The sequence below is a fragment of the Doryrhamphus excisus genome, linkage group LG5 (assembly GCF_037039965.1).
Source record: "Doryrhamphus excisus strain RoL-2023G ecotype Guam linkage group LG5, RoL_Dexc_Guam_v1.1, whole genome shotgun sequence".
Taxonomy (NCBI): domain Eukaryota; kingdom Metazoa; phylum Chordata; class Actinopteri; order Syngnathiformes; family Syngnathidae; genus Doryrhamphus; species Doryrhamphus excisus.
Genome location: NC_136361.1, coordinates 11237960 through 11260793, shown reverse-complemented (window position 1 = coordinate 11260793; position 22834 = coordinate 11237960). Strand labels below are relative to the sequence as shown.

Here is a 22834-nt window from a genome sequence, read left to right as displayed (position 1 = left end):
AGAGTGAATATATGTCAAGTCATCGTGGATTGCCTTCCTCATTCTGTACCACAGGTTAGTATAAAGTAGAAATAATTTATGCAAACGACTGCAAAGAGTGTAGAAAGTTGCTAAAGTAAACAGCTGACTGCAAAGTGGTTTGTTATAAATGTTTTGTAGTGCATTTGAGCACATGTGAAATGGCTAACGGCTAATGCTAGCAGTCCTTAATGTATGGTGAATAGCATTAAGCAGGCTAACTGCAATATGTGAAATGTGTTACTGATAGTATTGATGTATACATTTTACTAAAGATATGTGAAATGTATACATTGGCTGTGGAAATTGTCACTAGATTGACATGTAAAGACAATGTCTTAACATCACAAATGTTTAGCTGTTCATATGGTTGTTTAACCAATAATGCTGGAAACAAATGGCCAACTGTTGGTGTAGTCATCTTATGATATCTGAAGTGTTGTTATTGTTCTGAGAGGAAGAATAAATCCTGAGGGTGAATATACGTCAAGTCATAGTGGATTGTCTTCCTCATTCTGTACCACAGGATTTTCAAGGCATACAACCCCTCCAGGTGGTGGAGGGGCAACACACACAAGATTGAGTCTACGAGAATAAGACAAGACAACATTTTAACGTTACTAAACTAAAAAAAAACAATGCAGCCTTTAACCTTTCCTTGGTTGAGTTGTAATTCCAAGCAGATGAGCGGGATCAAGAAGCAAATACGTCAGAGCGCGTGCGTGACTTGAACTACAATGAGTGAGGAGAGGTGTGGAAATAAGATGTTCCTCTGCCAGAGTGCAAAGAAGAAACATCCGTCAGGCTGAGCAGGCATTGGAGAAGCATCAATCGTTCATCTCTCTATTTCTTTCATTTATCAACCTTCATTTGTTGTCTGGGCTGTGCTCCCTGCTCTTTTCCTGATACTCTCCCTTAGAAAAACACTGCTAACAGCGCAGTGAAAAATCTTTCCGCCAAAAACTCCCCCCCCCAAAACCAAACAGATGAAATCGATTTTCATCAGCTGAGAGATGGAAGGTAAGTGAATCAATCATTCCAGTTTGTCTTTCTCCTGTGTGTCCACCAGGGTGCTGCGTGAAGTGGGATTTGTGGGAGACTTTGGTAGGACAAACCAATTCGTCTGTCGTGTGTTTGTGAATAAAACTGACTTTTATAAGCTGAACAAACAAACTAAAAACTTGCTGGATGAAAGAAAAAGGCAACTAGATAAAAAATAATGTAGCGTAGCTGTCTTACATGTTTCCACAGCCATCACCCCCATCATAAATTACATTTCTAGCCACAGTATAAAGTAGTGAGAGACGCTGAGACGATGCTTTGATTTAACGCGAGTAAAATTTCATTGCTCATGTGGAGATCAGCAAGGCCAAGAGGAAGATAGGAGTCAGCGTCATGGTGGGAGTCTAGTGGAGGAAATGTTAGTGTCACTGGGAGAGACCCTATGCGACATTAAACACGTCAAAGCAGCTCCGTCATAAAATGTGTATCAACATTCAGCCATTCGTTTTTTATAACACATTATTACATGGACTGATCACCTGTCAATCACAGAACGGACGCTATGGATGTTGGATGATGCCACTTTTCCACTGTAGTGAATTTTGGTGTTGGTGCTGGATTAACTTTGAAGCCGGTAAACTGACTCAACACCAGTTTCATTTTCCATTGTCCTGGGGAGCCTTGTCCTTAAAGGGGACCTGTTATGCTCCGACCCTTTGTATTGAGTTGTGCATTCCTATAGAGCAGTGATTTTCAACCACTGTGCCGCGGCACACTAGTGTACCTTGAGAAACCATCAGATGTGCCGTGAGGAATTATCCAATATCACTTTTTATAATAAACATTTATTAATCATCATTTGCAAATATTATGTCAATAGCCATTATGTCAATAGTATACATGGACCCAAATATTCCAATTGCATTTGGTTTATTTGCTCAAACGGAAAGAATTGAACAGGGATGGAATATTCCTTTAACCAATCCGATTGAGGTATCTTGTACCCGCTCAAACGGAAAGTTGTCAGGGTGCCTTCTTCTTCGTGGTGTTTTTCTTCTGTTTATTGGCGGTTGGCAAGCAGCTTTCGTGTGCATTAGCGCCATCTGTGGAACAGAATCTAAACACTTCTATACTTTATTCACAAGTCCAGTTTTATTAAAAAAGAAAATATATATCTATATAAAACATGTCCTGAGTTTAATTATAAAATATTAGCAAGATTGAATTTGATCTTTTCCTGTTTAAATTGATCCCGGGTGCGTTCTTTCAGCGCATGCTCAGATATGACGTAACACGCAGATCCAGATGTTCTTCACTTTTAAAAATGGAGGCCAGCAATCGGCACTGGACTAAGCAAAGTTTGTTTTTGATTCAAACTAAATATCAAGACTGGACAGACGAAAAACTGGCAATACGGAGTTATTCCAACAAGTGAAAGAAAAACTTGGGGAAGTCGGTATCACGTGATGTTGATGTTAACGTTTTACTGGGCATACCCTATTGACTAATCTGTTTGATTTTCACGGCGCATGTAGACAAGAGATTGGAATATTCCTATTGGAATATTCCTTTCTATGGATACCATTGTTTCCCGAAAGGTCATTCAGTAAGAGAAAAAGTGGTCATGTAAAAACGTGGCTACTGTGGAGCTACTGTGAAGGTACACGCGACACAAGTTTTCATAGCAATCAAAGAGAATTGACGTATGTTTTCGCAAACACTGATAATAATTTGTTTCATTTTCTACCGCTTATCCTCACGAGGGTCATGGGGGTGCTGGAGCCTATCCCAGCTGTCTTCGGATGAGAGGCAGGCTACGCCCTGGACTGGTCACCAGCCAATCACAGGGCACATATAGACAAACAACCATTCACACTCACATTCATACCTATGGACAATTTGGAGTCGCCAATTAACCTAGCATGTTTTTGGAATGTGGGAGGAAACCGGAGTACCCGGAGGAAACCCACGCATGCACGGGGAGAACATGCAAACTCCACACAGAGATGGCTGAGGGTGGAATCGAACTCAAGTCTTCTAGCCTAACAACTTGTCCAGAAGATAATAATAATTTGATTAATATTTCCCCAAGAAACGTAACTAGCAGTTTGAATAAACATCAAAAAAACGATTTAGAGTTCCAAAGAACATACTGTGAATGTTTTTCACGTCAAAGACAATTTAGTCTTTAGAGAACCAAGTTGTCACTGAACTTGATAAAAAATGAACTGAACAAGATGCCAAACCCACAACCTTCATGCTGTGAGGCAACAATGCTAACCATGCTAACCTCGAATGCCTGTGATGTCATCATCAATCAAAAAGGTCTCCATGACAACAAAGGACGGCGTCTCACCATTGCTGTTGACACACCGGACCTGTGTCAGCTGCGTGCCGGGCCCGCACGGCCTCTGCTCGTCGGGGACGCAGCGGTCCAACCCCATCAAGTCCCAGTCGTAGCAGCTGGGCTCATCGCAGGACAGCCCCTCCACCAGGTGCGGGCAATTAGCGGGACCCCCTGTTGGCTCGTTGGTGATCTGGCGCCTCCTCAGTTTGAAACCTGCAGCACGGACACGCGATGTTCTTACCTTTGACACCATGCTATGTTTCTCATGTGTTTTAACAACACCCTATCAGTGCAGCCAGATGGCAGGATTATAGCTGGAATGGAATAGCAATTACATGCTACTACCAGGCTACTATCATCATATATTTTTATTCTGCTGCTTTATTTAGGCTGGGAATATTCAAGCAATAAAAGCAAGTTTGATAACGCGTTTCCAGGCAGGCTGACATGATGGAGATTGCATGTTAATAAACATTTTCATTATCAATAAACTTTAAACGGTATCATAAGTCACAGTTTTAGATGGCCCATAAGGAGCTTTTACTACACTGTAAAAAGTGAACACTAAATCTTTTACGATCAATGATTCTCTGGGTTACATCTGTGGTTTTTAGTGCATTTACTCCAAATCATCCTTCATCCATAGGTGTTGTTGCTGGAAACTGAGATGTCATATGAGGACATAGTATGAGGGTGAGACTATTGGAAAGTTGTTTAAACAAATCTAACTCGCTCGTAAGGACGGGAGGCACCTTTCTTTCCCGCCTGGTCGTCACAGTTCTCGAAGGTGCACGGCCCCCAGGCGCCCCACGGCGACACCTGGCACTCGATGGGACACGGTACCTGGCACAGCTGGGACCGCTCGGGAATGGGACCCTCGCACAGCCAGTTCTCCACCGGGCGTGACGCTGCAGGAATGAGCAGAAAACCAATTTAGCTACAAACACTGGAGGATACTTCAGGTCTTTCCAGGCATTTTATTTGGATTCTTTCAGACAGTACAGAAGAATAAAAACAAAGTAAACACTGATATGCCTTTGTTGTGTTAACTATCTCCCTGGTAGCATGTCAGAATGATAAATTAGCAGCTGGCATCTTGCTGTGGAGGCTCAGCATGCAGCAGCAGCAGCAAAGGTGCGGAGACTGTGTTGTTGTTGGTGCATGTTTATTCCACCAGGTCTAATTTGGCATCTGCACGCTGCTAGGCTGCCATGTTGGATTTACACAACATGTTCTTTACCCAACATGCAACGGGTGGGTGTGAAAGTGCATCTAACATAATACGCCAGGAAAAAGAAATCTGGAATCTGGTTCCGACACAAGAGTAATTCATGTATAAAAACAGAGTTCCCAACCATAAGTTAAATGTGTTCTCAAGTGTGGTCAGCAAACGTAGCTAGAAGAATATCAGCAAAGCCAGAAGAGTATCAGCAAACTTTGCCAAAAATGTATCAACAAATGTAGCAAGAAGAGTAACATACAACATAGCCAAAAGACTATCAGCAAAGCCAGAAAAGTATCAATGAACTTAGCCCAAAAAGTATCAGCAAATGTAGCTAGAAGAGTAACATACAACATAGCCAAAAGATTATCAGCGAAACCAGAAAAGTATCAACAAACTTAGCCAAAAATGTATCAACAAATGTAGCAAGAAGAGTAACATACAACATAGCCAAAAGACTATCAGCAAAGCCAGAAAAGTATCAATGAACTTAGCCCAAAAAGTATCAGCAAATTTACTAGCTAGAAGAGTAACATACAACATAGCCAAAAGACTATCAGCAAAACCAGAAAAGTATCAACGAACTTAGCCCAAAAAGTATCAGCAAATGTAGCTAGAAGAGTAACATACAAGATAGTCAAAAGACTATCAGCCAAACCAGAAGAGCATCAGCAAACTTAGCCCAAAAAGTATCAGCAAATGTAGCTAGAAGAGTAACATAGAACGTAGCCAAAAGACTATCAGCAAAACCTGAAGAGCATCAGCAAACTTAGCCAAAAAAGTATCAGCAAATATATCTAGAAGAGTAACATAGGATGTAGCTCAAAGATTATCAGCAAAAGTAGAAAAGAGAATGTGCAAATGTGGCTAGATGAATATCAGCAAACTTGGGTAGATGAATATCAGTAAATGTAGCCACAATAGCATCAGCAAACATAGCCAAAAGAGCATCAGAGAACATAGCTGTCACCACACTTGCACTGCAGCAGGCCTCACTCGCCACAGAACACATAACAAACTGGAGACACTACACTCGGGCTTTTCGCTCATTGGCTAGTGCTGCTCCACTCTTCAACCCTGCGTTGGAACAGGTGACTTCTATTTCATGATTTTCCTGTGGAAAATATTGTTTTGGAGGACTTCAGCTGTACTTGTGAAAGTAAAATACTGCTCTATGAAATATTTCTTAAGCAGGCGGGGAAGCGCTGATCTCCATTTCTTCTCTTTTTCTTCTTTTTTGCAATTCCCGCTTTAAAAAAATGATATATATAAATAGCACTGGTGTGTTGCGAACGCTCCTGCAAGACATGTGGAAGCTTAAAGACAAATAGAAGAGCAGGAGAGCTGAATCATAATCCTCCTCCCCACTGCACAGGAGAGACGTCAAGTGGGGGGATGGGGAAAGGGATACGGCTTTTGAAATGCAAAAGAGCTCCTAATTCTTGTAAATAATTCCTCTCGTAAACACTCTCCGTGTCAAACGATGGCTTTGCCGAGGCGCTGTTAATCCTCGCCTCATTAGAGGAGTACAACCTAACAATTCATCTCATTCTGGACTGTTTGTTCTTACACTCTGATGCTCTTCCGAGAGATCAAGCGAGAAGCAGCAAGTTCACGTTTTCGCTGTGTTCAACCAACACGTCTGCTCGTTTGCATTTATTTTTAGGGAAACGGGTAAGGAAGAGGAGGACGGGTAAGGAAGCAGAAGCAGAGAAGAATATCTCTTCTTTAAACAGTAGAATATCTGGGCCACAAAAAATGGAATATTTCAAGAATTTTTATGACATTTATGATAAAACTTGCAATATTACAAGAATAAAGTCGTACATGTATGAGAAAAAAAGACTGGCAGCAAAACAGAGCAGTTGACCACAAGTCTGGCGCAGCGCCGTTTACCCACGTCTCCATCCCCGCCACGCCTCCATCCCCCCCACCGGCGCAAGTGGCAAACAGGGAAGAAGAGAAGGCGTGAGAGGGTTTAACACAGTTGAGTATAATCTTAACCAACCAAATGAACGCCTCTCATTGCCTTTAATTGCGTATCAGAGGCCACAATGCGCTGCGTGTTGGCTCATTTGGTTACTGATGGGGGGGGGGGGGGGTGGGGGGGGCAATCTGGCATGTGTAGAAGTAGAACCACAGAGATCAGCGATGAGTGGAACTGTCTTGTGCTTTTTTCTGGCAGAGTTTGACTTGTAAAATGTTGATTTTTTGGGGGTGGGGGCATTTATTTTGTAGAGCCATGGTTAGCATCATACTTTCAGCTGCCGTCAGGTTGAGTTCACATTATGTGTCACGTCTTTGATCTGACATCATTTGTGATGGGACCATATATCCATCCATCCATTTTCCTCCGCTTATCCGGGTCCGGGTCGCAGGGGCAACAGTCTCAGTAGGGAAGCCCAGACTTCCCAGCCACCTCCTCCAGCTCCACCGAGAGGACACCAAGGCGTTCCCAGGCCAGCTGTGAGACATAATCCCTCCAGCGTGTACTAGGCCTTTTCCCGGCTGGGCATGCCCGGAACACCTCACCAGGGAGGCGTCCGGGAGGCATCCGGACTAGATGCCCGAGCCACCTCAACTGACTCCTCTCAATGTGAAGGAGAAGCGGCTCTATTCTGAGCCCCTCCCGGATCTCTGGAGCTCCTCACCCTATCTCATAGGGTGAGTCCAGCTACCCTACGGAGGAGACTCATTTCAGCCGCCTGTATCCGCCATCTCATTCTTTCAGTCATGACCCAAAGCTCATGACCATAGGTGAGGGTGGGAACAAATTGAGAGCTTTGCCCTTCGGCTCAGCTCTCTTTTCACCACGACGGTCCGGTACAGCGACCGCATTACTGCCGAGGCTGCACCGATCCGTCTGTCGACCTCACGCTCCCTCACTTGTGAACAAGACCCCGAGATACTTAAACTCCTCCACCTGGGGCAGGACCTCATTCCCAACCCAGAGGGAGCACTCCACCCTTTTCCGACTGAGAACCATGGCCTCTGATTTGGAGGTACTGAGTCTCATCCCAGACGCTTCACACTCAGATGCAAACCGTCCCAGTAAACGCTGAAGGTCACAGCCCGAGGGGCCATAAGAACCACATCATCTGCAAATAGCAGAGATGAGATTCTAAGGCCCCCGAACCAAACTTCCTCCACACCTTGGCTGCGCCTAGAAATTCTGTCCATGAAAATTGTGAACAGAATCGGTGACAAAGGGCAGCCTTGACGTGTCTGCACTGTGCACCTGTCAGCTAATTTGGGCTGGGTCACACTCCGCCATCCTGCACCACCTTGCGACACTAAATTAGAGCCCAAAGTTCCAAATGTATTCTCGTAATATGAGTTTTTTCTAATAAATTTACCACTTTATTCTTGTAATATTAGCAGTTGTCAATGTATGACTTAAGTTGTTGTCATAGGAAAAAGATGGAGGGGAGGAAGATGGAAGAGTTCTCAACCAAACTAAAAGCACCTACCTGTGATCTGGAAGGACACGGACAGGAGGGGGGGGACACTAGGCTTCTGTTGCTTTTGGGTCTGAGCTGCTGGAATAAAAAGTGGGGGAGAGCGCTATTAACTACTAGCTATATGCTACGGGCAATAGCTGCTAGGTATTGACATTTAGCCATTAGCAATTACCTTCTAGCTATTAGCTGCTCGCTATTACCTTTTAGCTATTAACTACTAGCTATTAGCTACTCGTCATTAGTTACAAACACAAAAGCAGGGGAGCTGGGAGGTTCCAAATATGTGAAGAAAAAACTACACATGAGACCATTACAAGTTTTAAAAATGTGTAATGTAAACAAGATTTTCATTCAGCAGAGTCTGTGGCGGCGGCACGGCGTTCGAATGGTTAGCGCGCAGACCTCACAGCTAGGAGGATGAGAGTTCAATTCCACCCTCGGCCATCTCTGTGTGGAGTTTGCATGTTCTCCCCGTGCATGCGTGGGTTTTCTCCGGGTACTCCGGTTTCCTCCCACATTCCAAAAACATGCTAGGTTAATTGGCCACTCCAAATTGTCCATAGGTATGAATGTGAGTGTGAATGGTTGTTTGTCTATATGTACCCTGTGATTGGCTGGCCACCAGTCCAGGGTGTACCCCGCCTCTCGCCCAAAGACAGCTGGGATAGGCTCCAGCACCCCCGCGACCCTCGTGAGGAAAAAGCGGTAGAATGAGTCTGTGGCTTGGGTGTCCATCTGTGGGCCGCAGCTCATTCTTTATTTGTACAAAGTACAGTTGTCCGTCGCCACCTCAGTGTTCATATTTCACTACTTTACTCGATCATAGTTTGGTAAGCATAGTTTATTAGTAAAAGTATCAGAATATTTTAACAAATGTTATATATTGTTTGACTAAATTAAGCACTTTCAAGTATAAAAATTAATTAATGAAGTAAAATAGAAACAGAGTATTTTGAGGACGCATTCAAAAATGTGTTGTAGTATTCTTCACTGGTCACTAGCTGTCAGTAATGTTACTTTAATAATTTAGTAAGACACATACACACTGGACTTGATTGCCAGAACAACAGGCCGTTATTGCAGGTTTGAATGATCTCAAAAAAGGCATAATAAGGGCTTCTGTTACCACTGCAACCCAAGCCAAGCTAAAACTCAACTCTGAACCCCCGATGTCACTTCCTGTCCACTGGTCATGTGGATCCCAGAGGGACAGCAGAGGGAACCAATTCATCAACAATACACAAGAGTACCAGTCTTACTTATGTCTTCATTCATTCATTCATTCATTTTCTAGCGCTTTTCCTCTCAAGGGTCACCTATCCCAGCTGTCTTTGGGCGAGAGGCGGGGTACACCCTGGACTGGTCACCAGCCAATCACAGGGCACATATAGACAAACAACCATTCACACTCACATTCATACCTATGGACAATTTGGAGTGGCCAATTAACCTAGCATGTTTTTGGAATGTGGGAGGAAACCGGAGTACCCGGAGAAAACCCACACAAGCACGGGGAGAACATGCAAACGCCACACAGAGATGGCCGAGGGTGGGAATTGACCCTGGTCTCCTAGCTGTGAGGTCTGCGCGCTAACCACTCGACCGCCGTGCCGCCTACTTATGTCTTAAATGGCCTTTTAGAAAAATATTGTACAATACTGGGCAATATGGACGTAAAGGTGACTATCAGGGTTATTTCATGTCTAGAGGGCTCTAAAAGTGTTACAACACGTATTTATAGGGTCGTGACAGGTTTTATATGCCCTACCAAAATACTAATTTATAAATTAATTTTAAACTTATCACGGTCATGTCTAGAACCAATTAACCGCCGCAATAAATGATAACCCACCTCAAATTATGTTTTTTGTCACAGAAAACAGAAGTGAAAACAGTCCAAATCCAACCCCAAAATGGCATCTACAAACCAAAATGTCCCCCATGTGTTTTTTTTACGTCTGGGTTTGTGTGCAGGGACCCCTGGGATGCACACTTGCAAGACTTGGACTATGTTAAAGCCCACAAAAATGTGACTCAGTTGCAAAAATAACAACAGCGGTAAAGAGTAATAAGAAGAAACAAACAACATGTCATCTACAAAACAAAGTATAAATTTAGGCTTTTATTTATTTTAGCCATTGGCACAAAAAGTGGATAAGCATTATGTACAGTAGAGGAGGCCCCAAAGCGATGGGGGGGGGGGGATTATTGAGTATTAACAGCTGTTTTTGCATGTATGTGTAAATTATATACTCAATAGGAGAGGCACTGACTCACTGATTAGGGGCCCCTCCACTTCTCCATCACACACGCTACAGGCACTCCACACTCAAAAAATAAATGTTTAGCCTCAACAAAAAAAATCAACGCAACAGTTTCCATACGTCTTTCTTAGTTATGACAACTTAATTTGAAATTGCTTTGAACCAACAAGTAATATTGCATTGCACGAATTAGCTTTTCCTCTTCACTCAAATCTTATTTTAAGTAATGCTTACTGAATAATTGTTGTCAAGTTTTTAAGTTCGTAACTCAAAAAAATGTGTTAAGTGAACTGACATAATCATTTTATTCAAAGTAGGTTAATGTGTTGTCTACTTAATTATAATAACAATGCACACAGTTTTTTAAGTAGCAGTACCTATATATATATATATATATATATATAACAGTGAAGAAAATAAGTATTTGAACACCCTGCTATTTTGCTATTTCTCCCACTTAGAAATCATGGAGGGGTCTGAAATTTTCATCGTAGGTGCATGTCCACTGTGAGAGAGATAAACTAAAAAGAAAAATCCAGAAATCACAATGCATGATTTTTTAACAATTTATTTGTGTGATACAGCTGCAAATAAGTATTTGAACACCTAAGAAAATGAATGTTAATATTTGGTACAGTAGCCTTTGTTTGCTATTACAGAGGTCAAACGTTTCCTGTAGTTTTTCACCAGGTTTGCACACACTGCAGGAGGGATCTTGGCCCACTCCTCCACACAGATCTTCTCTAGATCAGTCAGGTTTCTGGGCTGTCGCTGAGAAACACGGAGTTTGAGCTCCCTCCAAAGATTTTCGATTGGGTTCAGGTCTGGAGACTGGCTGGGCCATGCTAGAACCTTGATATGCTTCTTACGGAGCCACTCCTTGGTTTTCCTGGCTGTGTGCTTCGGGTCGTTGTCGTGTTGGAAGACCCAGCCACGACCCATCTTCAATGCTCTGACAGAGGGAAGGAGGTTGTTCCCCAAAATCTCACAATACACGGCCCCAGTCATCCTCTCTTTAATGCAGTGCACTCGTCCTGTCCCATGTGCAGAAAAACACCCCCAAAGCATGATGCTACCACCCCCATGCTTCACAGTAGGGATGGTGTTCTTCGGATTGTACTCTTCATTCTTCTTCCTCCAAACACGCTTATTGGAATTATGACCAAAAAGTTCTATTTTGGTCTCATCTGACCATAAAACTTTCTCCCATGACTCCTCTGTATCATCCAAATGGTCATATGCAAACTTAAGACGGGCCTTGACATGTGCTGGTTTAAGCAGGGGAACCTTTCGTGCCATGCATGATTTCACATCATGACGTCTTAGTGTATTACCTACAGTAACCTTGGAAACGGTGGTCCCAGCTCTTTTCAGGTCATTGACCAAGTCCTGTCGTGTAGTTCTGGGCTGATTCCTCACCTTTCTTAGAATCATTGAGACCCCACGAGGTGATATCTTGCATGGGGCTCCACTCCGATTGAGATTGACCGTCATGTTTAGCTTCTTCCATTTTCTAATGATAGCTCCAACAGTGGACCTTTTTTCACCAAGCTGCTTGGTAATTGCTCCGTAGCCCTTTCCAGCCTTGTGGAGGTGTACAATTTTGTCTCTGGTGTCTTTGGACAGCTCTTTGGTCTTCGCCATGTTACAAGTTAAAGTCTTACTGATTGTATGGGGTGGACAGGTGTCTTTATGCAGCTAACGACCTCAAACAGGTGCATCTGATTCAGGATGATACATGGAGTGCAGGTGGACTTCTAATGGGCAGACTAACAGGTCTTTCAGGGTCAGAATTCTAGATGATACACAGGTGTTCAAATACTTATTTGCAGCTGTATCACACAAATAAATTGTTAAAAAATCATGCATTGTGATTTCTGGATTTTTCTTTTTAGTTTATCTCTCTCACAGTGGACATGCACCTACGATGAAAATTTCAGACCCCTCCATGATTTCTAAGTGGGAGAAATAGCAAAATAGCAGGGTGTTCAAATACTTATTTTCTTCACTGTATATATATATATATATATATATATATATATATAGGAGATGGAACTTAAAATGGAAAGGTTAAGAGAAAATGTTGAGAGAAATTTTGTTGCCAAGCTAATTTTATTAAGTCATGGCAACTTTTGTTAATAAAATTTGAGTGTATATGACATGCTAAATTAAGTTCATGTAATAGCCAACATTATTATTTGAACATAACTCAAAAAATAAAGTTAGCAACTTAGAAAGTTTATCTAAATCAATTAATTACATTTTTTACATTGCATTTATGTATTAAATCAAGTGGTGTCAACGGGTACTCTGAATTACTTCTGAGAGTGCAGCAGACGTCCCCTTGAGTACGTGCTGAATTAGAATAGTAATTATAAATGTATGTCAAATAAGCATTTTGTGTTGGAATGAGTTGATCACCTGATCACCTGAAAAGCCATGAATAAATAGGTTTGAGCATATGGATAGATTTTTATTTTAATGAATGAAAATGTGGCTGGGTGGCACGGTGGATAGTGGTTACCACACAGACCTCACAGCTAGGAGACCAGGGTTCAATTCCACCCTCGGCCATCTCTGTGTGGAGTTTGCATGTTCTCCCCGTGCATGCGTGGGTTTTCTCCGGGTACTCTGGTTTCCTCCCACATTCCAAAAACATGCTAGGTTAATTGGCCACTCCAAATTGTCCACAGGTATGAATGTGAGTGTGAATGGTTGTCTATATGTGCCCTGTGATTGGCTGGCCACCAGTCCAGGGTGTACCGCGCCTCTCGCCCGAAGACAGCTGGGATAGGCTCCAGCACCCCCCCAACGCAAAGCGGTGGAAAATGAATGAATGAATGAAAATGTGGCTGCTGCATCTTTCAATCTTTTCTCTATGAGGCCCTCACTGATTCCATGACTGATCCACCTCTGACCATTTGCTGTACTTTTGCGACAACACAGCTGTGGTGTGTGTGTGTGTGTGTGTATTCTCGGTGGTGGAAGAACGCCGTGTGACCCCTTCTAAGATCTGATCTCAGGTCAGCGCACAGTGACTCCCCCCATGGAGATGAAAGTTGAGATTTCAGGAGGCGGTAAGCTTCTTTAGTAGAAGTTTGGCTGTAGGGAGTGTGTTGGGGTGTTTTGCATGCTTGATACGGTTTATTTATGCATGAGACTGGTTCCCTCTCTGACTCACTCACTGGGATGCTGGGAGATTACCCGCCCCCTCCCTCGACTGCTGCTCCTGAGAGATAACACCTTTTGCTCATCTAGGTGTGTGCTGCAAGAGTCATGCATTGCTTGAGTACACGCGACAACGAGACAATGGCACACTTTGCATTTATGAATTTTCAATTGTTGAAGCTACAAAGCAAAACGTGAAATGAAAAGCACAGCAGACATGTTTAGAACTACGTTTTTTTTTTCATGTCGCAAACAAGACAGAGCCACCAGTGAGTGCTATGAGGTGGGGGAGGAGCCCGCAGCAGCGATACATACTTTCATGCTAGAGTACAGTTTATATCTTTGTTTAGTTGTGTGAGCACTAAAATTCCGCTTTTCATGTATTTAACCCGGTTAGCGCGCAGACCTCACAGCTAGGAGACCAGGGTTCAATTCCACCCTCGGCCATCTCTGTGTGGAGTTTGCATGTTCTCCCCGTGCATGCGTGGGTTTTCTCCGGGTACTTCGGTTTCCTCCCACATTCCAAAAACATGCTAGGTTAATTAGCCACTCCAAATTGTCCATAGGTATGAATGTGAGTGTGAATGGTTGTTTGTCTATATGTGCCCTGTGATTGGCTGGCGACCAGTCCAGGGTGTACCCCGCCTCTTGCCCGAAGACAGCTGGGATAGGCTCCAGCACCCCCCGCAACCCTCGTGAGGAAAAAGCGGTAGAAAATGAATGAATGAATGAATAAATTTGTCAGTCCTTGAACGCATCACAGTTTGTGTGCTATGAGATGGAAAAAAGTAAATCCTACACAGTGTTCCTTCGCTCTAACGTGGTTCACCTTTCACAGACACGCTGTTGTGAATTTTTTGTTGTTGTGTGCAATAGTAGTCCCTGGCCCTTGAAAAAGAATTGCAGTGCAGAAACTTGAATGTCTCCTTCTTCCCTCTCTCGTCTGTCTGCACTGTTCATTGTCTTCTGCTTCCTGATTGGCTGTAGACCAGGGGTGCTCATTAAGTCGATCGCGATCTACCGGTTGATCGCGGAGGTGGTACTGGTCGATCGCGGCGTGACATTAAAAAAATATCATCCCAGCATCAATGCGTCACTTGATTGATATACAGGGCAGCCATTCAGATGACAACTGAATGTTGCCCTTCGGGTGACCAATCAAAATCAAACAACGTCTCTAAGTGCAGCAGAACTTACGATGTCAGCCTATCATCCATCCCCGTTACTTGATTGACATACAGGACAACCAATCAGATGACAACTGAATTTTGACCTTTAGGTCACCGCTCATGCGTAAACAACGATGCAAAGTGCTAAGCTAGTCGGCGAATTGCGTCAGATTTTAAGCCCTTGCTAAAGTTTATGGTCACTAAAATGAGTGAAGTAGCTGGACCAAGTAAAAAGGCAAAAACATATCACTTCCATACGGAATGGGAGGTGGACTTTTTTTTTCACAATGTCTTTTTCGAAGTGCGTTTGCCTGGCTAACCTGGCTATCAGCAGCTACTGTCCGGACTATGCATCCCTGGCTGATTCAATTCAGTGCAAGTCATCAAAGTAAACTCAGGTAATTACAAAAAATGTTCATGGTTAATTATGTGTGTTTTGCAATATTGGCTCATTTGGTTATGTAAGGTACATCAACATACATTGTACGTACAAATAATCCTCAATACATTTGAAAAAAAATAGATGTTTTGCATTTTTGTAGTGGGTAGATCATTTTGACTCGGTCATTTTAAAAGTAGCTCGCATGCTGAAAAAGTGTGAGCACCCCTGCTGTAGACCATTGTCAGTCTCCTTTGTATCTCCTGTGTCATCGCCAGCTTGCAGTCTTTGTATGTTTGCAAGTTTCTCCCCTATAAAACGTTGCGAGCCCAAAAGGCAGATGAGAATGCTAACTATCGCAAAAAACTTTGGACTTCTGATCATGCTGAAAGAATTTAGAAGTTACGTGGCTGTAGGGTGCGGTTAATGAATAACTAAATCTCTTCGGTTGGAGGTGGACTGCACGAGAAGGAGTACTCCAGAAATATGTTTGGGATAAAATGCAAAAAAGTGAAAAAAAATACGCGTGAGTCACTTAATAACTCTCAATCTTCTACAACCAAGGTTGAGAGTGTTTAAACAAGAGACGCATGTGAGACAATGTTAATGCAGTCTGAGAAAGGTGTATGGTGAGGGATTTTACAGCCTTAAAACATTCATTCATTCATTCATTTTCTAACGCTTATCCTCACGATGGTTGCCAAGGTGCTGGAGCCTATCCCAGCTGTCTTCAGACGGGGTACACCCTGGACTGGTGGCCAGCCAATCACATGGCATATATAGACAAACAACCATTCACACTCACATTAATACCTATGGACAATTTGGAGTCACCAATTAACCTAGCATGTTTTTGGAATGTGGGAGGAAACCGGAGTACCTGGAGAAAACCCACGCATGCACGGGGAGAACATGCAAACTCCACACAGAGATGGCCGAGGGTGGAATCGAACTCGGTTCTCCTAGCTGTGTGGCCTGCATGCCAACCACTCGTCCGCCGTGCAGCCCAAAAACATATGTAATAATTGTAAAAAAAAAACAAGTTGGCTACTTTCCCAATTTATGTTATGCAGCCTATTTTGCAAACTTATGCCCCGTGATAAACAAGGGAACAATGTACATAACTTTGACCGATACTGCGCGTGTTTATGAACTTGAACACACGCATCTACGTATACTTCATCCCCGGACACATCTAACCTTTTGAGAGCCTCTCCATTTTAGTGTCTTCACTAGATTCTTCTCTCTTTGACTCCTTGCTAAATATAACAACGATGGCGCTAAGTTGGCAACACTAATCCCTCTGTTACATCTTCTTATTCTGTGGCAGAGCAGGTGTGCAGCAAGTTAAACAGACAGTCCCATATATATATATATGTATATATATATATATATATATATATATATATATATATATATATATATATATGTATATATATTATGAACGAGGGCAAACATGTGGAGGTCCAAAGTGCTTTTCCATGTCAACAGGCCATTAAAACATGTCCGCCACTCCTAAACAACACAGACACTTTGAAAAAAAGTTGTGTTGATGTCTCAAAAGGATGTGTGTTATTTATATCATCAAGCCTGAATCGATAGCCGATCTTAAGCACGTAAGATGTACGTTTTCGAACCACTGACGCGACTGAAGACGACTCACAAGGGATGCTATCAACATACACGATTACCAGCAAGGCAACATGTTAATGAACATGGAAATGAGGCCTGCCACGGAAATGAGGCCTGAAGATTCCTTTAGAGTCATTTCACATTCGAGGAAAAAAAAAACTTGCACAGCTGAAAATGTTTTTAAATAATTGAAGAGCCTACATGCAGCCTTTTTAGCTTCATCTTACTTTGAAATTTTGTATCACGTTGACGTGCAATACCCTGCTGCTGCCACGGCAAGACGCTACAATGTACATACGCTCACATTGGACACTTAATTAGGCACATCTGCTTATTTTATTGAGCTAAACAAGAGAGTTCAAGTATGTCAAAAGAGTGATTCTCAACTGGTGGGGCGTGACTCTAATGTGTGTCATGCGCCACAAAGCAAGAGACAAAATCTCATGTTGAGTGAACAGTCCCTTTAAATATAAGCTAGTACAGAAGTTTGAGTTGAAAAATGCTTGCATTTATAGCACCGGTAGTCATTGATGGGTGATGGTTCAAACCCGCATCCAAACCGGTTGACAACCATTCATTCATTCATTCATTCATTCATTCATTCATTTTCTAACGCTTTTTCCTCACGAGGGTCGCGAGGGGTGCTGGAGCCTATCCCAGCTGTCTTTGGGCGAGAGGCGGGGTACACCCTGGACTGGTCACCAGCCAATCACAGGGCACATATAGACAAACAACCATTCACACTCACATTCATACCTATGGACAATTTGGAGTGGCCAATTAACCTAGCATGTTTTTGGAATGTGGGAGGAAACCGGAGTACCCGGAGAAAACCCACGCATGCACGGGGAGAACATGCAAACTCCACACAGAGATGGCCGAGGGTGGAATTGAACCCTGGTCTCCTAGCTATTATTATTATGGCAGCAAAAAATAAATTAAACAATACAATAAAACATTTTCATGACTTTCTGGAAAAAAAGGGATATCCAGGGAAAATAGGACACCTGGTCACTGCAGTGCATTGGCTCACATGAGATGTGTGTCTAATGAAGTGTACTATGAGGCGGCATGATGTTCCTAAAATACACATTCTTTCACACTCATTATCGCTGTCATGCTGCTCATGTGAGGACAAAATCTCAGCTCATCTTTCAGTCTCCAACGCAAGCGAACGTGCTTGCTTGTGTTAACTTAGCCTGCTCTAATGTCTTTAGCGCCAACGTGGAAGAGGGCGACTTTGACTCCAAACTGGACTGACAGGCGACACTAAACCGGATCTTTGACCTTTGACGCCTTAGTGACCACTGAGCGGACATAGCAGGTCACGCCTCAACTCGGGCTGCACCTCGATGAATGCATATTGGACGCATAAGCAACGGGATGTCACTCGGTCTAGAGGAATAACCTCCCTTTGTCACAGTGCTACCAAAATAAAACCAACTTTTGTAGCACCGTGATCACCTCTTTGCAGTTTGCACTCATTCAAACATTTATTTTCTACCGCTTATCCTTACGAGAGTCGCGGGGGGTGCTGGAGCCTATCCCAGATGTCTTCAGTCCACACCCTGGACTGGTGGCTAGCCAATCACAGGGCACATATAGACAAACAACCATTCACACTCACATTCATACCTATGGACAATTTGGAGTGGCGAAATAACCTAGCATGTTTTTGGAATGTGGGAGGAAACCGGAGTACCTGGAGAAAACCCACGCATGCACAGGGAGAACATGCAAACTCCACACAGAGATGGCCGAGGGTGGAATTGAACTCGAGTCTCCTAGCTGTGAGGCCTGCGTGCTAACCACTCATTCGCTCACAAAATTTTTCAAAAACATATGAATTAATAAACTGTTTTGTGTTTTTTAGTAAAAATATATGCAAATTTAAGCATATTTTATGTATTTTTCCCTACATTAAGCATTTTCAAGCACAACATTTTCTCCGCTCCCCTTTCATTGGAACACATTTACAGCAACACACACAAGTATATTATTTTGTTCAATGTCTTATTTCCCTTATTATGTCTACTATATTAGGTAATAGGGGTGTAAAGGTGACTATAGGGGTGCTAGTTCATGTATAGAGAGCTCTAATAATGTTAACAACCATATTTTAAAGGTTGTATAAAGGTTTTTTGTGCTAAAAAAATATTGTACTTATAAATAAAGGAATCCTACTTATGACAGGTGGGTCTGGAACCAACTAATATGATAAATGTCGGATGACTGCATTTGGTTTGATACTGTATTTTTATAGATTTCGATAGATTGTTTGCCTCATGACCATCTTAGTCAATCACGATTGACCAGTCAGTCTTTGGGCCTTACCTGGGAGATTGCTAAATCTCGTGGGTGCGACAAGGGATCTTGGGCTGAAATATTGGTAACCACTGATCTAAGACTTAGCAATGTTTGATAGGAATGTCTTAAATCAACATTTGGAGTCCCAACCACCCTAAAATAGGGCTAATGACAACACTGGTGTGCAGCCTTATAACCTGGAATGACATGATGTCTATAAAAGAGTAAACAAGACTTCCAAATGCTGTGTTTTCTCCGATGAGTGTTCCTTTTGGGCCCCCTCTTCTGACATCCGATGTCTTACCTTTGTCTTTTTCTCGGACGTCCTTGATGTATTTCAGGAGTTCGGCATTAGCCTGGACACAGTAGACCTCTCTGGTCTGCAGACCTCCACCACAAAGTCCCGTCAGGTTGCCACGCCGACGGTCTTGCTGGCTTAGCAACAAGTCCACTCGGCACTCGCCCCATTCTGTGGTCCTCCAGGTGTAGCTGAGAAGATGAAAGAAGGAGAGATTGCAACAGTTTCACACCGGAATTGATTCTTATTTCTGTTGACATGACTTTCTATGGGCAAAATGGACAGCCAGCATCCTGGCATTGCGGTTACACCATCCTGTCCGTCCGTTTTCTCTACCGATTGTCCTGACTAGGGTTGCAGGTATGCTGGAGCCTACCCCAGCAGCTGGGCGAAAGGCGGGGTACACCCTGGACTGGTGACCAGCCAATCACAGGGCACATATAGACAAACAACCATTCACACTCACATTCACACCAATTGAGTCTCCAATTAACTTCACATGCATATATTTCAAATGTGGGAGGGATCTGCAGTACCCAGAGAAAACCTACACAGAAAGGTATGAGCCCCATGATCCCATGACTGTGAGACCATCATGCTAATCACAAGACCAGTGTTTTTCAACCTTTTTTGAGCCACGGCAGGTTTTTTTACATTGGAAAACATCACTAAGTCTATAGGAGGAACGAGCTAGGTGTTGCCACACGGACCGATATTACATTGCTCTGCCAGTCTTTACACCACGGACACTCGACACTTGCCATGTTTACATGAGGAGTTTTTCTCTTTCCGAATGACTTTTCCGGAAACAATGGTATCCATGGAAAGGAATATTCCAATCTCTTGTATACATGCGTCACTATAATCAACCAGACTAGTCAATAGGGCATGCCCAGTAAAACGTAAACACCAACATCACGTGATACCGACTTCCCCAAGTTTTTCTTTCACTTGTTGGAATAACTCCGTATTGCCAGTTTTTCGTCTGTCCAGTCTTGAAATTTAGTTTGACTCAAAAACAAACTTTGCTTAGTCCAGTGCCGATTGCTGGCCTCCATTTTTAAAAGTGAAGAACGTCTGGATCTGCGTGTTACGTCATATCTGAGCATGCGATATGATAAATTTAACCAGGAAAGGATCAAATTTAAGCTTGCTAATATTCTATAATTCAACTCGGTACATGTTTTATATAGATATATATTTTCTTTTGACTTATGGACTTATGAATGGTGTATAGAAGGGTTTAGATTCTGTTCCACAGATGGCGCTAATGCACACGAAAGCTGCTTGCCAACCGCCAATAAAGTACAGAAGAAGAAAAACGCACCCTGACAACTTTCCGTTTGAGCGGCTACAAGATACCTCAATCGGATTGGGGATATTCCACCCCTGTTAATCCCATTATATATTCATTCCAATTGGCACTATTCTTTCGGAATGAGGCGTATACAAAGGTTTCAAAGATTTTTTCCTTTTGAGCAAATAAACCAAATGCAATTGGAGTATTTGGGTCCACGTATACGTGGATATTGACATAATATTTGCAAATGATGATTAATAAATGTTAATTATAAAAAGTGATATTGGATAATTCCTCACGGCACACCTGACAATTTCTCAAGGCACACTCGTGTGCCGCGGCACAGTGGTTGAAAATCACTGCACTAGACCACCGTGGGGCCCCGGTTCTACTATTGTTACTTAAGAACCCTTAAAGATGGTCAGGTGGCACAGAAACAAAAGACTCTGCATCCTAAAAGAAGAGCTAATATTTCACGTGAGTGACATTTTGGTATTACGGTAGATATTTTTAGTAGCGGTACAGGATGTGTCCTACCTTCTTGTCCTCTACTGGAGTCAATGACAAGTGACGTGATGTTAGAACAAAAACTTCCACTTCTGACATTGTGTGTGTGTGAGAGGCTCTATTTGTGTTTATATTTGGCACCGGCCCAGACACTCATACTAATCTATCTCCATATGTTTCACACACACACACACACATATAGGAGGCGTGTCATCAGCACCACTGTAAGCTGGACTCACGCAGCACAAGGTGTCATGGCGTCACCCTCCGGCTCGCATGGCTCCCGTTCATCCAGCGGCGGACACTCAGCGCCGTCACCCACGGGGAACTGGAGCACCTGTCTGCTGCGGGTACGATTGCCTCGGGGGGAGGCGGGGTCAGGGCAGGCTTTGGAGCAGAGGCCCCAGTCGCTCCAGTCGCTCACCTGGCAGTCTTTGGACAGGACGCAGGACTGGATGGTGAGCAGCGCCTCCCGCTGGACGCACAGGCTGCGGACAGACGGGAGAAACAGCAATGACTTCTTATGTCGGCCACAGTGAGGTTTCACTTCAGCATTCATTCATTCATTTTCTACCGCTTTTTCCTCACGTGCTGGAGCCTATCCCAGCTGTCTTCGAGCGAGAGGCGGGGTACACCCTGGACTGGTGGCCAGCCAATCACAGGGCACATATAGACAAACAACCATTCACACTCACATTCATACCTATGGACAATTTCGAGTCGCCAATTAACCTAGCATGTTTTTTTTTGGAATGTGAGGAAACCGGAGTACCCGGAGAAAACCCACGCATGCTCCACACAGAGATGGCCGAGGGTGGAATTGAACCCTGGTCTCTTAGCTGTGACCACTCTGCGCGCTAACCACTCGACCACCGTGCCGCCCACTTCAGCATCAAGCAAACTCAAAGCCATTTCACACAAACAGAAGGTCACAAACTGAAAACACAACACAAAGCTAACACAAAAATGTTGCAAAGGTCAAAAGTGAAAGTAAAAGCACATCAAAGTGGTGTTAAGTATGTGAGGTTAGCATGCTAGCAACTAATGCCACGTGTTGTCACGAGCGAGCCTCATTAGCATCCGCACAGCGGGACTGCGGCGCGTGCGACTTCTTCCGATGGTTCAACAACATCTAAACAGCATTTAGATGGAATGAATAAGCCCCCCCACCCCACCCCCTTGGTCCCTAGGCTCCAGAGAATCATTAGAAATGTTCCAACCAAAGTCGACTGCTTTCCTGTCTGGACGCCTCCTTCCCCCTGGAGGCCGCGCAGCTGACGAGCTATTAGTGCTAATTACGCCGCTGCTTCATTTAGAAAGCTCTCATTTAGACGGCGGCCACCGCACTTCTCCTCCGGGTCAAACGCCATGTTTGAGCACAGACAAGGGCGACACTGTGTGATGCGTTACTCTGACATTACGATGACACTTTTTCATTTCGCCAGGGTGACACCGCCATTCCAAGTCTCGTGGCTTTAACCAGCAGCGACACATTTTATTGCCGCTACAGGTTCGTGTATGTCTGGTCGTTTTATTCTCTAAAACTGTAGAGCCCAGGGTAAAAAATATACATAAACATACATTTAAAGCACAGCAACTTGCAAATTTAGTCTTCGCTAAGGACTGTATGGATATTGAAGGAAAACATATTTCACTGACATTCGTGAACTCGAAAGTGACTCTAGCAAAATGCAACAAAATGGAGACCAGTGAAGCATACAAGCATTTTCAAATTGCATGCTGAGGACTACAAATTCAAA

General features: G+C 43.4%; 1 protein-coding gene across 9 annotated transcripts in view; it reads right to left on the bottom strand.

Moving 5' to 3' along the window:
* The window catches only part of thsd7ab (thrombospondin, type I, domain containing 7Ab), a 180264-nt gene that overhangs the window by 81560 nt on the left and 75870 nt on the right, over window positions 1-22834 (bottom strand). For 6 of the 9 annotated variants that reach the window (XM_058052748.2, XM_078790683.1, XM_078790684.1 and 3 more), the window contains exons 3-7: window positions 21314-21562; window positions 19274-19458; window positions 8060-8128; window positions 4120-4275; window positions 3377-3580 (exon numbers count right to left, since the gene is read on the bottom strand). In XM_058052748.2, coding sequence (XP_057908731.2) covers window positions 3377-3580; window positions 4120-4275; window positions 8060-8128; window positions 19274-19458; window positions 21314-21562 — 863 coding nt within the window. The remainder of the gene's footprint in view (window positions 1-3376; window positions 3581-4119; window positions 4276-8059; window positions 8129-19273; window positions 19459-21313; window positions 21563-22834) is intronic. The other 3 variants (XM_058052752.2, XM_058052754.2, XM_058052757.2) reach the window with 1 other exon arrangement.